The 15692-nt window shown below is 54.9% G+C and overlaps 6 protein-coding genes across 6 annotated transcripts; 1 reads left to right on the top strand and 5 right to left on the bottom strand.

The window, feature by feature from the left end:
* Window positions 1-413: 413 nt before the first annotated feature.
* Window positions 414-1782, bottom strand: COL26b_004336 (uncharacterized protein; the record flags this gene model as incomplete). The annotated part of the gene is made up of 2 exons (XM_053177214.1): window positions 414-1365; window positions 1421-1782. 2 exons carry the CDS (start codon window positions 1780-1782, stop codon window positions 414-416), a joined length of 1314 nt encoding a protein of 437 aa, XP_053038810.1.
* Window positions 1783-2124: 342 nt separating this feature from the next.
* On the bottom strand, window positions 2125-3965 carry COL26b_004335 (uncharacterized protein; the record flags this gene model as incomplete). Its single annotated transcript, XM_053177213.1, has 3 exons — window positions 2125-3292; window positions 3344-3737; window positions 3794-3965. 3 exons carry the CDS (start codon window positions 3963-3965, stop codon window positions 2125-2127), a joined length of 1734 nt encoding a protein of 577 aa, XP_053038809.1.
* Window positions 3966-4264: 299 nt separating this feature from the next.
* Window positions 4265-5305, bottom strand: COL26b_004334 (uncharacterized protein; the record flags this gene model as incomplete). Its single annotated transcript, XM_053177212.1, has 1 exon — window positions 4265-5305. The coding sequence occupies one exon, from the start codon at window positions 5303-5305 to the stop codon at window positions 4265-4267; it is 1041 nt and encodes a 346-aa protein (XP_053038808.1).
* A 1308-nt stretch (window positions 5306-6613) lies between these two features.
* On the top strand, window positions 6614-8382 carry COL26b_004333 (uncharacterized protein; the record flags this gene model as incomplete). The annotated part of the gene is given in 3 exon segments (XM_053177211.1): window positions 6614-7147; window positions 7166-8186; window positions 8267-8382. 3 exon segments carry the CDS (start codon window positions 6614-6616, stop codon window positions 8380-8382), a joined length of 1671 nt encoding a protein of 556 aa, XP_053038807.1.
* A 506-nt stretch (window positions 8383-8888) lies between these two features.
* On the bottom strand, window positions 8889-10181 carry COL26b_004332 (uncharacterized protein; the record flags this gene model as incomplete). The annotated part of the gene is made up of 1 exon (XM_053177210.1): window positions 8889-10181. The coding sequence occupies one exon, from the start codon at window positions 10179-10181 to the stop codon at window positions 8889-8891; it is 1293 nt and encodes a 430-aa protein (XP_053038806.1).
* Window positions 10182-12055: 1874 nt separating this feature from the next.
* On the bottom strand, window positions 12056-13531 carry COL26b_004331 (uncharacterized protein; the record flags this gene model as incomplete). The annotated part of the gene is made up of 1 exon (XM_053177209.1): window positions 12056-13531. The coding sequence occupies one exon, from the start codon at window positions 13529-13531 to the stop codon at window positions 12056-12058; it is 1476 nt and encodes a 491-aa protein (XP_053038805.1).
* Window positions 13532-15692: the final 2161 nt, after the last annotated feature.

The following is a 15692-nucleotide window of genomic DNA, read 5'->3' as shown; positions in this document are numbered from 1 at the left end:
CAGCGTTGATCACCCTGCATACCAGAGCCTAGAGTGTAGTATACACTGCCGGACGTAACCAACTCGTCAGATTCTTATTTCGTGCACCAGGCACGACGCTCTCGGAAGTCGCTGAGTTGCATTTCTCCGAAGTTGCCTACTTGCAGCATCCAGTGCAGCATCAAGTGATGCTGACAATGTATGCCGTCGCAGAGCTTTTCTTACGCAAGTGCCCAGCAACATTGTACACTACAACCCGCCTCGCCGGCTTTCACACATCCTTTGTCACGAAAATTCCGAGGCGATTAACACTCTACAAGATGTTGTATTGAATCCACGGAGAGCTACTGCATCTCTGAACCGAACAGACTTCTATTGATTCTACCGATGATGTTACATGGCTGAAGGACACGCATGTTAATGGCTGAGTGGACTCAGATGTCGACCAACTTTTCAACAGGAAGCTGGTGCTGCACCTGCTGAGCCTTCTTGGCTTGGAGAGCATTGCCGTTCGCCATCTTCCTTTTGCCACTCTTACTGGAAACGGGCACGGGGGACGCGTTCGCTCGAGCCCTCTCAACCCCAAGTCTCACAGAATGGATCTCTTCCGCCGTCTTGCGCTCCTCCTTGTCGTTCTTCATCTTGACCTTCTTTGACTGGCTCACAGTGCCAGTCGCCGAACCGCTGCCCGAAGCCGGCCCGGGACTCTTCTTCCCGCCGTTGCTGATGCTAGTAGCTGCAGCGGCCCCGGCAGCAGAGAAGATACGAACGTCAATGGTCCCCTCGACAGGCAGCCCGGCCGACTTGCGCCACCAGCCCGGCAGCTCGGTGAGGCCCACATCACTGAGCCCCTCGAGCGTCACGGGCATCTGGTGCGTGTACCGGCAATCCGTACCGAAGCTGCACTGGCCTGTCTGACACCAGTGGCGGCACAGACTGCCGGCGGGCCGGGCGGGCTTCGACTTGTTGCCCTTATTGCTCTTCTTGCCGTTGTTGCTGCCGCTATTGTTTTTTGCGACCGCTTCGGCAGACAGAGCAACAGCCGGCGCCGAGGTCGAACGGTGAGCGAGGTGAGGAGCGAGTCGATGGGCAGAAGTAGCGGCAGCGACTTCGAGCATGCGTTGGGCAGTCTCAGCTGTCGACTTCTCCTTGGACCTGGTAGATTTGCCCTTGGAGACGCTTCGTCGCTTGTGATCGCTGCTGCTACTGCCGGAAGAGTTCTCTGCGCCAGAGAAGTCGTCCGTGGAGACGGATTCTGTGTCCTCGGCCCAGTCCAGGACGCGCCGGGGCGGCGGCGGCATCACCGGCGGAGGACCCTGGGCCCGGGATGGTTTCGAGGGATCTCCGACACGTGTGTCGGCCGTGGGTTTCGTGGTGACCTTAGATCTATATACACGGATGGTGAGTAATTTGAAATAGTTACGAGATGGTAGGAGCCTACGCCTTGGCCGGAGCTTCAATGCACTCTAGCATTGGCTCGCGAGTTTGCGCAACCGGCGATACAAAGTTCAACTGGAGGTCGCTCGGTGGCTTGGGGAACTCGCCGAGGTTGGACATGCCGACAGTTTCGCTGACTGTGAGCTCCTTTGGCAAGCCGATGATCTCGACATAGTCAGGTAGGAGGTCAATAGGGATGACGGGCACGAGAGAGTTACGGGTGCCGCCCTTGCGAATGATGAAGTGCTGCGGCCACGAAACGAACGGGCGCGCTTTCTCCGAGGAACTGGTCTCATTGTGTGGGTTATGCATAGACTGAGAAAGGCCTCTCTTGTCCTCGGACGGAGGTGCTGCGGCGGACGCCATGTGTTCGTGATGCGTTTTCGTGACGAGCCGAGAAACAAGGAAAAGGGGGGCCACGCTCGCGGGTTAAAACATTGCCCTTTCAAGACTTTTGAAGAGGAGGGGACGATGGGAAACGCCGACCTCTTATTTCTATCTCTCCGTTTGTCGATAGAGCCGTGGTAGATGCCGGGTATCTTGGTGTTGCCGCGGCACCATGCGTCTATTCCATGTTGTTTGCTTAGAGACACCAAACAAACAATACGCAGAGCAAGACGCATCAAGCAAGCCATGTGCAGCTTCCCGCCGCCACCCATATCTATGGGCTCCACCACTTGTATCCAGCCTGACTCTCGACCGTTGTTTTTACCTGTCTTCCACCCGGATCTTGACATCCAACCCGTCTACGCAGAAGCCTAATTGTCTAGGCCCATCCTTGAGCTCAACTTCCCTTTTGACCCATCTTCCGCCCTTGCACTCTTGCGCCGTGCCTGTTTCCTCCTCACCGCTCCTCGCAATTGCGCCAGCAGCATCCTCTTCGTCGCTGCTGTCATCCGCCTCCTCGTCTTCATCGAACCCAGCCACGGGGTCCCACTCGCCCGTCTCCCAAACCAAGCGCAGGCTGAGTGGATCCTTACCAAACAACCTGCCTGCAGTACCCTTGACGGCGTAGATGTCGGACGATTTTGGCAGGTGGGTAGTTTTGGTTTTGTTTGCAGTGGTGTGCGGATAATGAAAGTGAACCGTGATCAGGCGTGCCTCTAGATAGGAAGGGTTGATTTCGTCGCGGCGAATAACGTCAGGAGCGCCATAGATGGTGCAAAGCTCAGCGTATCGGGCGTGCTGTGCAAGGACCTCGGGCTCAGCGGCCTCGGGGACGGAGGCGAGCTGCTTTGCGATGCGTGAAAGATAGAACATTTCGGCGTTGGAGCGGTCTGAGGTCGAGATCGTGGTGAAGTTGAGGGCCTTGAGACAGCCCAGTCGGCCGATGGTGAGCATGTAGGCCTCATCGGTAGACTTTGTCTGATTGCCTCCGCCTTGGGTTTCGGGATCAGGGCGTTCGTAGATAGGGTTGTGGGCGAAGCGGAGAGCATTCAGACCCGGAAACGATGCCGGTAGGGCGTCAATAAAGGACCAGCTTGTTACAGCGTTGTAAGATACATCCAGATACTGCAGGCTCTCAGGGAAGACAGGGGCCGGAACGGACGTAGGAGAAATCGTAGATATGTTGTTGCCCTTGAGATGGAGATTACGCAGAGACGTCAGAGACGACAGGGCAGACAGGTCTGCGAGAGAAGTAAACTCGTTGAACTCCAGATCCAAAGTCGTTAAGGTGTCGCTGAGGTGACCGAACGGTACGGTCGGGAGCGTGGAGAGCTGGTTGAGACTGCAGCTCAACGATGACAAAGAGGGGAACTTGCGGGCGAGTCCAGACAGAGACCCCCAGTCTAACAACGTTTCCTCAAGCTCCAGGTCGTTGACCTTCACAAAGGCTTTGGTCTCGTCATCTTCGATGACTCGGAAGCGATTGCCACTGCGCAAAGATTAGCCGCCATCGTAGATGAAGAAAGGGTAGGTAACGCACTTGAGTCTCAGACTCCTCAGATCTTCCAGCTCTCGACAGATACGGACGACTTGTCGGAACTCTTCGAACAAATTTCTGCTCAAATCGAGCTCCGTGACCAGCGGACTCGTTTCTTTGACGCTCTTATCCTCAGGTGCCACGTCAATGGCAATCCGCGTCCCATCGAGAATCACGATAGTGAGGTCCTCAACGCGCGCGAGCTGGCGACGAATCTTGTCGAAGCCGACCTCTTCTGCCGGCTTCTTCCCGAAAAAGACGATCTGGATCTCGGGCTCGCGCTCCGCCGCCTGCTCAGAGGCATATTTGCCGTTCAGAGCTGCCACGAAACTCTGCGGCGCGTCAGCGGGGCGGGTCGGGCGCACAAATGAAGCGGCGGTGGGAGATTTTGAGAGGCCTGGCACAACGATTAGAGACTCGGAGATTCCAGATACAAGCGTCCAGGGCGGGTACATGTGAAATATCTGACGTCCTTATGCTGGCCGTCATGCTTTCCTCGTCCCGTGTCATCCCATTCTACGCCGAGCCAGGTGCCTGACGTGCCGGTGACGGCGCCGACGTAGCGAACTGTGCAAAGCGCACCATCGTAAGACAGCCGTTGACCGATGTGGTTTTCAGGTGCCATTTTGTCGAATACGGCGAGCTTTTGTCGCCGTAGGTAGTGACTACTGTCGAGGCACATTATCTAGGTCCTGGTTCTGCAGCTGTAGCGTTAAGGAAGTATGTTCAATTTAGTGGAGGTGACCTGGTGTCGTCGCTGAACACCACAATTGTTAGTGGGTTACATACACCACAGTCGACGGCATCAGGAGCAGTCCAAACATCGTCGTTCGATTCATATTTAACAGGAAGAAATATGCTAAATTTCGCCAGAATGATATTTTAACTTCAAATGTCACACATTGTCACTCATACAACTAGTAATTACAGCTTCGACTTGAGAGGCTCCACAACCTTGATCAAGGCGCGTCCGTTGCTCAGAACAATCTTGCCTCCCTCAACCTTGGTCTGGAAGCGGATCTCCTCAAAGCCGTCCTTGACCTCCCCAGTCCGCCAAGCATCCGTCACAAGCTTGTCGCCGGGCATGACGGGGGCGGCGAATCTCGCCTGGTACTCCTTGATGTTGGCAGGGTTGCTGCCGCCGAATGCCTCAAGCAGGCCGTGGGCCGTAGAGTTCCACGAGTACAGGCCGTGCATGATGGCACCGGGGAAGCCCATCTTCTTTCCGGGCTCGGGAGTTGCGTGGAGGGGGTTGTAGTCGCCGTTCAGTCGGTACAGCAGGGCCGACTGCTTGTTCGTTTGGTGCTCGAAAGTGACGTCGGGCTTCTTGTCCTTGGGCGGGGGGAAGTTCTCGGTCGCGGGGCCCTTGGGACCGCCCCAGTTGCCCTGGGCGACGTAAAAACTGCTAGTAATGACGCTGGCATAGACCTCGTTGGATTCAGCGTCGACGAGGTCGGTCTGGGTCTCTACGACGGATCCGGGGCGGCCCTTGTCGTAAACGCCGAGGACCTTGGTTCGGACTTCGAACTTCTTGCCCTCCGAGCTTGTGGGGAGGGACTTGTGAAGCACAAGTTTGCGCTGGCCGTCGACAACGCGCCGGGGGTCGAAAGAGGGAACATTAGGGATCTGAACGGACTTCTGGGCGGCGTAGAAGTCAATCACATCCTGGGCATTGCCCTTGAAAGCTAGCGGGTTGTCAGTCGCGGAAGGGTTCGTATGCGCCGCGTGGTGGCCTACAGAGGATAATGGGATAGGTCGGGAAGACGGCGAAGTTCGGGTGAAGTTCCTGTAGATCAAAGGTTGGCCAACAGTTTGTGACAAGCAAATGAGCAAAAGAGGACTTGCATAGAGGAAGTGCAGCTCCTGATCGGTGCAGCCGACGGTGTTCGCGAAGAGCAAGACATCACGCTTCACCCAGGAAACCTCCTGGCGAGGATACTCGAAACCGACACCGGGACCGCTCATGTTGATTATGGAATGGAAATGTCGAAGATATTTCTCAGAGAAAGCGGTCAAAATGGGAGATCAATTGGTAAACAAGGGCTAAGGAGTTTTCTTGTCGAGTCGCGCTTCGGCCGAGCTTGGGGGGACTTTCTGGCGGTTTTAACTGGCGCTGGGTAAGCTTCCCTCGGCGCAGCTCTGGTCAGCTAACCGCAGCGCTCCAGTGGCAATGAAACGTCCCTGGCTAGATGAGTTGCCAATGCCGAGGTCCAAATGTGGGGGTGGAGTTGCGCCATGCTTGTAACCCCGGATCTTGACTTCGGGATCTTGGACGGCTCAGTGGCTCTGTTGTTCCAGGAGAGGCTTAGTTTGCAAACCCCATCTAGATCTCGTATCACTAATCTGGACAGACATCGTAAGTATCAGCAGCATATGAGAAAGGTGCCCTTGGAAGTTGGGGTTGGCCCAGAGTGTCAGGGACTAGACCTCTGAAGCTCAGGGTCGGAGGTCGGTACCTACCAGCACCGACGTCCCGTCATAGCTCCCTCGGTCTACCTTCCCGGTCTAAGAGCGACGTCCTCCCTCTAAACACCTAAGCTAGGTATTTATGTCCAGACACCTTCATATAGGCCATCTTCAACTCTGCGACTCAGTATCTCGTGACCATACAATCAGGTCAGTTCGAAGATCAAAGAGCTATTGCTCCGGGGTTGACATACACTAGCTTTTCAGCATATGGTGGGCCTTGGCTGGAATCTGAGGATGGCGGCTTCGGCGGCTGCGGTATTTAATTTTATCAATACCTACCCTAACGTTTGTATACCACAACGAATGTGTCTGACAGGAAGCGTGGCATATGTTTGAGAAGTCTACCTTTTGTCAATCACGTACATGAGCAGTGAGAATGCACTGATGGCAGCAGACAAAAGAAAGAATAGTGCATAAGTGAGAAGACACCAATATCACAATGACGTCTAATGGGGTTGGCATCAAGGAAGTTTTTGTCCTCCTGCAATGACCACTTTCAGCTACCATTCACATCAGCCTTGAGGTCGCGCTTTCCTCATTGTTCCCACCCTAGGTAGGCTCTTGCCTTGGTAAGTAGGTGCACCAGTCTTTCTCCAAGCAGCCTGCCTGCCTGCCTTCTCTTTTCTCCATTCTCCTCCTTTCCTCTCACTTCCCTCACCAACCATCCATCTTCAAGTCTCCCAAGACCTACTTGACTCTTCACTTTTCTTTCCTTCCCATTGAAGTATTCACCATTTCTCGCACTACTCGTCGCAGCAGCACCCATCCTTACCACAGTCATCGCGACAACGCGGACCACGAATGATGGCGCCCTCCGGATCTGACCAGCTCTCGAAGCCATTCACCAAAGACGAGCGTAAAATTCTCCGCAGAGAGCTTAGGCATCTGGTCAAGAAGAATGCGACTACGCGTAAGAAGTTGGAGAAGGGTGTCGAGGATATGAAGTCGTTCTATCCCGACGAGCAGCAGTTGCAGCAAGAGAGTCTGGCCGACATTTCACGCCGCATGAGAAAGAAAGTCGAGAAATTCAGATTTCGGCAAAAGGGCGTATTGGCCAACAGAGAGCAGCTCTACAGATCGGATCCCTCTTCCGCCCGGGCTAGGGACATCGACTTTATGAAGGATATGCTCGCAAACCTGGACGAGGGTATCGCATCCGCGAAGTCATCGAAGAGGAAGTCTCCCGAAGAAAGCAACGAGAAATCCGGTTTGGAATGGGACTCAGACTCAACCTCGGACTCGGACAACATGGTCGATGATGCCGACAACCACAGCGCTGTTGAGCGTGACCTAGGCACCCCCACCAAAAAGGTTCCTAGAACCGTTGCTTCGAGGACCGTGAGCATCTCATCCTAGGAAGGTGAGACTGCCGCGAAGTCTACCGATGCCGACGACAAGACCAACAGTGGCGTCAAGGATCAGAATGACGAAGACAAGAAGCAGAAGAAGAAGCGCAAGAAGTCCAAGTCTTTCTCCGCCGAAGATGCCGAGCTGCCGCAGGCACAGGACTCTGCCGACATTGTCCGCAAGGCAAAGAAGCACAAGCGATCAAAGTCGTTCTCCGTCCAAGAATTTGGTACGCTGAGGGATTCCAATATATCGCCAGGAGACGACTTGACCAACGCAGCGTCCGACAAGAAGAAAGTCAAGAAGTCAAAGTCTCTTCTCGTCGATAAGATCAGCAAGGAAACCAAGAACACACGGGAGCAACTTGAGCCCACGTCGCCACAGGGTACCTTTGATGAGAAGAAGGTTTCGACTACTGTTCTCGAAACTGCGAACGCCGCTGAAAAGGGTGACGAAGATGGTGCTCTGAACGATTTTGAGATTGTGGAGGTTCCCACCAGCAGCAACATTGCTGCTTTCAACGACAAGAAGCAGAAGAGGAAGAGGAAGAACAAGAAGAGATCTCATCCGGTCGATAACGATGGTGGTACCCCCGCCCCGGGGATCGAGGATACTGCAGTCGTCTCTGGTCAGATCACTGCGGCTCCGCGCAAGCAAACACCAAAGGGTCCAACTCGCATCGACCCTCCTGCAGCTCCTGCTATCTTTAGCGATCTTCATCCCCGTTACAACCCATTCTCGGGATTTCAGAAGACATACAGCACCCAGAAGGCCGAGCCTATCTTCACACCCCCAGAGAAGCCCTCGGCCAAGCCGTCTTCGTCTTCGGCTGTGGAGAGTGGCCAGACTTGGGTTCTCGACACTGTCGGCTCTCGAAAGAAAAGCAATAGTGTGACGATGAAGATTGGCAAGGTCGAGACACCCCACCAGACGGATCAGGAATCCCCTACACCTCCATCCACAAGGGAGAAGAAGAAGAGGGGTAAACCCAAGAAGGCCAAGGGCCCTGCAACTATTGCTGCAAAGCCCAGTGCGTCTGTTTCATCTGTCCACGCATCTGGTGATCTCGTTCAGTCTCTTCATCCCGGCTCTCATGGCAAGTTGGCACAGCTAGCCGCAGCTACAGGACCTGCCCAGCGCTCGCCAGAGTTGCAGAAGAGCTTGCCGAGGACAGGAAGATGATTGCGAAGGAGCGAGATGCTTGGAAGAAGATTATGAAGTTCTGATTTGCATCGTGCGGGTTTCCTTGCAGGAAAACCTCGATGGGCTCTGCAGGCTTGACCCGTTAATACCTTGTATGATAGATGAATTTGCTCGACAACGGAAGTGGCAGAAAGGATTGAGGAGATGGCAACGGCCGGGCTTTACTTTCTCGATAGATTAAGAAGCAGACGAATCAACATACAAATAGCCACACCTGCATCGAACCCTGCTCTTCTGCTGTCATTGCTTCGCACATCATGACAGAGGATTATGCGACTCATCACGCCCGGCGACGCTATCACAAGAATGGTTATTTGTCATCGAAGAAGGCCTCGGAGCATTGGTTGGCGGTGTTTGGGCGTCAAATCACAACGAGTGCCACCGGTCGACAGATAGAAAATGTCATTCAGAGGACTAAGCCGCTCTGGGGGCCATAGTCATGTTCAAGTTATAAAGAGTGTAGATCCTTCCACAAAACCGTAAACCATAAACCAGTCTGTGCATTCCTTGCAAAGTCTCGGACAGCCGTCTAGTACCTGCCCTTAGCACGGTCACACTCCTCCAAGAAACGATAGATGCCTTCCAAGCCATCATACTCGTCATGCTCACTCGTCTTTGGGGTAGGTGACATGCTTCCATAGCCCTCAGGGTCCGACATCCAGGGGCCCTCCTCCATCTCAATGAATGCCTCTTCCAAGTCCACATCCAGACCGGAAAGCGAGCGGAGAGAACCACCTGGAGATGTGAGGGTTTTGGCGTCCTCGCAGTCGGGGGCGAAGGGGAAGCGGAGAGCCATAGGCACGCCGGTCTCGACGTCGAAATCAGCATCCTGACCGACAACACCGCGCTGAACGCCATAATCGTCGCAGAGTCGTTCCACGGTATCCGCGTCGACGCCAGGGAATCGCACTCGTAACAAACTTCCCTTTTCCATTGTCACCGGCAAGTCACCCAACAATGCAATTCGCTTCAAGTCGGCGAAAATGATGGCCAGGTCCTTGACGGCACGGGCGAAGTCAACGGAGAGGACATCGAGGAAGCCCTCCTCGCCGAGAGAGGCAGCCGGGGCAGCGGCGCCGGCGGAGGTGAAACCCGCAGCAGCGGCAGCGGCAAGGGGGCTAAGAGCGGTGATGGTAGGGTTGAGCTTGAAATCGACAAAAGCGCCAGGGTTGCTGCGGGCAGCACCCATCATGTTGACGTAGGCAGCCTGCTCGAGCTCCGAGACGGCACGGTAGCACATCTCGCCGCGGGCGTTGAGGCCGTCGTAGCGTGCCTTCTTGCCCGAAAGGCAAAAGGCCCGCATGGCGACGGAGACGTTGTGGATCACCTGCGCCGGGGCGGCGGGGGTATGGGAGAAGTAGCGGGCTCCACCGCCAGTGCTGTAACCGCCCTGGGTACGCGGGATGGCGCCGCCGGTGAGGTTCGGTCGGAGGGTGCTCGCGAAGGGGGCACGTCCTGTCATCTGTCCCACGCGGCGCGAGGTGTTTGAGCTCGGGAACGAAGCTCGGTTGAAGCGTGCGGCGTTACCGCTGCCTCCGGCGGTGGAGATCCATCGGCGGACGGTGTTGTTCACGTTCTGGGTCGCTGTCGAGTACCAGCGTCCGGCACGCTTCTGTCTGAGGAGGGCGGCGGGATGGATGGGTTGACGGCCGGTCGGCGTGGTGCGGATGGGAATGTGTGCGAGCTCGCCCTGGGCGGGACGGGCGGCGGCGTTGGCGAGTTTGGTTCTTAGCATCTTGGTCGCTTTGGTGACGTTCGTGACGCCGAGTCGGAGGAAGCGTAGGGCTGTTGGAGCCCATATCTTCCCCGCGACGCCAGACATCTTTGCGGGTGGTTGTGAGTCCTGGGCTCACACGGCCTTTTGGGGGAAAGGACGTTCAGTATCAGGATCGAGAACCGAAGCTTGTCTGTGTAGCTGTAAAAGGAGTAATAGCTCGGGGACGGCGGGTGTTCGCGGGGAGTTATACCTGCGCAGTATTGGGTGGCGGTGCGCCCCCCGGGAGTCTTCGCCACCTCGTTGATCGCGGAGATAGTCGGGCGCACAGCCACAGATCCTGAGGGGTTCCGTGCTAGACCCAACCGGGTTAGCTGCATCGTCGCCGACCCGACCCCCACTTCTTTTTTTTCCTCGCGCCTTTAAATTTTCCAGCAAGCTGCTGCAGTCTTCACCTTCTTCTCCTTCTTCTCATCAGGTCAACAATTTTTTGGCCTTCTGCCTGCCCGCCGCAACGTCGCGCCAGCGCGCGAGGGCAGGCAGCTGGAATCAATGGGTAAGCTTCTTTTCCTCTTCGAGCTCCTTGCAGCACCTCCTGTTTGCGAAGATGATCTTTCATCGAACAATCCAAATCAGACTACCACATGGTGTTTTATTATCTCTAGAATTACACTGAGCAAAATTTTGCAGAGCATCGATTCTTGCGCTAGTGTCGCGTGGACCGAAGGCTAACGCGTCGCAGAATTTTCCAGACTCCAGATTGCTTCAAATTGGAAGCTGTTGCCGTTCTCGAATTTTCTTCAAAAGGTATGCTCGCAGCTCTCAACTTTTCCTGTCGTCCTCGACCCCTCCCTCTCATGTGATGAACACTTCGTACACCATAGGGATTCCTCATGCAGAATACATAATGTTGAATCCGGTGCAATAGTTTCAGCCTTGTCTGATCTAGAGCCAAACACCTCACTGTTTCACTCGCATCTTCCAGATGGCACTCGTCGCTAACTCACCCTGGATAGGTAAATACAGAAACTACTTCAATGTTTCGACGCTTCGTCCGTGTCCCTCTCCCGCACCGCACCACGCATGAGGAAGATCTGAACGAACGGGCGGACATAAACGAACCTCGGCGCCCCTCGCCAGAAACAAACAGGTCGTACAAAACCTGTGGTGTTGGGTGTCGGGGCTTCTTGTTGATATCATTCGTCACCTGATTGTGGTCAACGGCTTGTCGCTTTTTTTGGAGAGGCATCGGACTTGCGTCGTTTCTGGTCATGACAGATGTGCTGACTGGACCAACGCAGGTAAATATTCATGCTTGGTTTTTCTTGCCCATGTTCCTAGTTCGCAGCTTGCGTTGCTTCGCTCTCAATATTATGATGAGTTGTCAAGTATTCACACTGTTTGACTGGCTTCACTTCGGTGTTTGCTGGACATGAACACAATTCACACTTTCTGATACTATTGAGGTATTTCCACACCGCATGAACGATTCGACGTGCCATTTGCTAACTCGTCGCAGCTCAGCTACTTGGTGTTTGCTTCACATCTGCTTAGGCCGTTGCTAATCCGCAACGCAGGTAGGACGCAGTTTTTTCGTCACTTGCTACAACATGTTACCCCAATGGTAGGTCCATACATCTTTTTCACGTCTCGCACGCCACCCCCCCTCTCAATGATGACCAAACATTAGCTCTAGTACTGAGTTCATCATGACGAAAAACTTACCAATCACCTTGGAGAACTGATTTGAGAAACATCATTTGCAACTTTTTATGCATTTTGTTACCAAGACAATAAGCTGACTTGGCAACCCAGGACTTCTACGAGATCTCTATGATCGCGTCCATAGTTTTACTTGAATAAACATGTTTCAACCATGCACAAATGCCTGCCTCGCTACATCCTGTGGAGACTATTCATCTGCCTTTATGTCTACCGTGCCCCTTTGCGCCAATGCCTCGTAAAATGCAGCTCCTGCGTACCTAATGCTTGAGCTGCAGCCGCGAGTTCATCCCAACAATACATCTGATCAAATCCCAGTCGCCATGCGCTCCAACCCAATCTGTGACGATGATGCCAGTTGCGGCGTCGCCAATGTTGAGCTGATTGGGCCCCTTGCCCTGCTCACCGTGACACATGCACAGGTACTCGATGACAGACGGGTTCACCTTGGCCGCGATACGTTCTGGCCAGCAGGTGGCATTGAAGAAGTTGCTCGCGCTCAGGAAGTTGACGAAAAAGGGCAGCGACGGGGCGTCGGCGTTGAAGTCTGGCATGCCGGGGAGGTGGAAGAACTGCTCGGCGGCGCGTTCCAGCTGGCCGCGCGAGAAGTCAATCTTCTTCTCAATGTTGGTAGACTGGTCGATCTCGTAAAAGTCCTGGACGCGGATGAGCCCGCCGCCCACGGTGCCGTCCTCGCAGTTGTCGGGCCAGTTCTGCGCATCGATGCCCCAGCCCCTGCCGTCGTGTTCCCCACGCAGGGACTCGTCGATGCCGAAGCGGCGGATCAGCACGATGCGCCCGCGACAATCGCCGAGGCGGGGGATGCGCGGCTCGACGAACCAGCGGTGGGCGTCACGGCCGACGTAGCGGTCGCGAAGGTAGCGGCTCAGGTGCTCGTCGGTGCCCTTGCCGGTGCCTTCGCGCTTTACAGACATGAGGACGGTCTCAGAGGGGTTGGCGTCGAGGTAGGCATAGATGTCGGAGAGCATGTCGGCGAAGTACTTGTTGCCCGTCAGAGAGATGGGGAAGACGGAGTGGACGAGGGCCAGGTCGTCGTTATCTTGGCTGGCTGAGACGCGGATGTCGAGGAAGCGCACGCCGTTGTCGAGTTGCTCGCGGACGCTGACAGCCTGGCATCGCACCGAGGGGAGAGCCGTGTGACATGTGGGAGAGTTGTGCGTGCCGGGAATGGAGAGGAGTGGAAGGGGATAGTGGTCCTGGAGCTCACGCATCCAGGCGTTGAGGTTGGCAGAGGACATGATGGCGAGGAATGCGCCGGAGGACACATAGACGGCCGTGAGCTCGAGAGGCGCATCGTCGAGCTTCTTCATGACGGATGAGCGGTTGGATGGGCTCGGGGCGTCGATCTCATAACGGTGGCCTTCGATTTCGAACTGCAGACGGATGACCTCCTTGCCGCCGGGTTCTGGGGCGTTGATTCCCGTGTCGTTGATGGTGAAGGGATCGACATGGACATCTACATCCTCGGTGGTATGCGACTCGCCCTTTACGACGGTCTCTCTCGTAGTGAAGGTTGTCGCATTGAAGAACGAGCCAATGGTGCCAATGGTGTTGCCCAAAACATCTCCGGTGCGAACCTTCTCACCTTCGAAGCGCTCAACACGCTTGAGGGTAACGGGCAGAGAGGTCAGGTTGCGGATAGTGAGAGGCGCCATGTCGAAGGGGATTCCGTTGGAGGAGGGGGAGGGGAAGGGAAGTGAGAGGCAGAACCCCATGATGGAGGATTTTCACGGGGTTTAGAGCCCCCCGGCCAGCTTCGAGTACGCGTGTGATACGGGGTTCAGGGCGTCGAGGGCGTTCTTGGGCGCCGTTACATGCATGTAAACTGGGTCTCCCTTCTGCTGGGCTGACCTGCAAAGGGCCAAGGGACCAGCGAGAGGGTCGCGCTGCGTATGGTGCGCGTTGTGACTTGTATGGGAGGTCGAGGGTGGTAGGTGGGATGCAACTTGTCTTGACGCAAGTTCAGCTTGGCTGGGCTCAGCACGGCAGAGTCCAAGGAAGTCAAGCCGGCAGCGGCTTTCCTAGCGCAACTGAGGTTGCAGCACCGCGATACGGCCCCCGCCTAGCGCAGCTCGTTTTGTGTAGAGCTGGCCATTCGGGCCCTGAAACTAGGCGTGATTCGACAGCGGTGCCAGACCAAAGCCGCACTGAGGAATTGGCGCCGCCCATTGGGCTGTGGGGAGTTGTCAACTGGAGCTGAGCTTGAGATGGGGGACAGCCCTGGCTTGAGCGGACCTGGAGCAGGGATGGACCGCGCGACGACCGTTTGAGGCTGACGGCCGACAGTTCGGACCGACTGGCGACTTGCAACTCAAAGAAGGGGATGAACTTGATGAAGGGCAGGAGTGCGTGTTGAGGCGTTGTTCTAGAGATGTTTAGGTCAAGATTCATATCGGCCTTGAGTCGTCAAAGTCAAAAGAAGGGATGATTTAGCCGATTCAAGCTCCCGCCCATTAGTCTTGCATAGGCTACAGATTACAGCGGGCCTGATGGCCTACCGTGCGCTCAAGTTGACCTCGGACAACCGTTTGTAGCAACCGACCATACTTCAACCTCCCCACGATACATCTCGTCATTGATGTTGACGCAAGAAGTCGGGCGAAATATCTCAGCTTTGACTCGGGTCAAATCACCCTGTGCGCCTCATCCAGGTTTACCCTGCAAACCTGGCAGGCTCCATACTTGGTGAGGATTTTATCGGCTGTACTGTGTTGCAACCCGCCCAATGAGACACACCAGTGACATCAAAGTTCAATGAAGCACGTCTCCTTCTACATAAGAGGAATATTGCGCATTTGCCTATATGTCTGGGTCTCGTCCATTCGTCTGCAACATCACACTCACTAACATCGTTTTGTCATCCCTGTCATCCACGACCCGTGCTCTTGGATCCGGCGAACTACCGTTGACGTGGGCTTTATCCGCTCAACCGTCACCGGAGGAGGGTCGACCCAACATAATGACTTTATTATCTAGACTTACACGGAGAATCCGTGGAGAAAACCCTGGATTTTTAGCCTCCAGTTTTGGCCTTGTACTAGGCGGTACAGATGTCGTGTCGTCCAATGCCCCAGCGAATCGTTGCGTTTGCACACGCACACTTCGCCATACCTATATATAATTTCACAGCTTGTAACATGCATGACATGATGGACCAGGACTTCTTGCCAGTTTCATACCAAGTATCTACACGGTTTAATGACAATATTCTACTGCTGCTAGATCTTCCTCCCACAAATGCGTGAAGCGGCATCTAGGGACGCGCAGCCACAAGAGACGATCATATAAAATGACAAGGGCGAAGGAGTCAGCCACGAACACCAAGACAGTGCAGTACCATTCTCAGCAAATATCACAAGGAGATGTATCACAAACGACACCATTTAAATAGAAACACCTCCTAAAATCAACAATGAACGCAGCGAAGTCGACTTGCCTCAACTTCACATTTCAGGGTTAATAGTAGCATGTCAAGTCCTTTTTCAATCCCCGAAAAGCATCAGAACCCGATCTGTATCTTCAGTGTGGGATTCGCCCGGTGCCCAACTCTTCAAATCCCGAGGCGACCAAACCTAGCTCCTGTCAACCGGCAGCCGCAGCATGTGTATCAGATCAGCGCAGTAGGTTGCTGTACCCGACGATTCGGCACCCAATGACGCCTGTATCCTTTTCCGCAAGAGGCAGTATTCCCGCCGGGAGTGGCCAGATGTGAGTATTTGTTTGCTCCCATCTCCGCGCGGATGCGCCTCTGAACCTCGGCACCGACGCACATGCGAAGGAGCGTCCAATTGAGCGCGGTCCTTTTGGACAAAGCAAGGCACAGAACAAGAATCAGGCGCTGGTTCGATACCCCTCTCAGACAGGCATTCCCATGCG

The sequence above is a fragment of the Colletotrichum chrysophilum genome (genome assembly GCF_026319265.1).
Source record: "Colletotrichum chrysophilum strain AFK26 chromosome Unknown scaffold_26, whole genome shotgun sequence".
Classification (NCBI taxonomy): domain Eukaryota; kingdom Fungi; phylum Ascomycota; class Sordariomycetes; order Glomerellales; family Glomerellaceae; genus Colletotrichum; species Colletotrichum chrysophilum.
The sequence above is the reverse complement of the archived record's forward strand: the minus strand, read 5'-3'. Positions and strand labels throughout refer to the sequence as shown.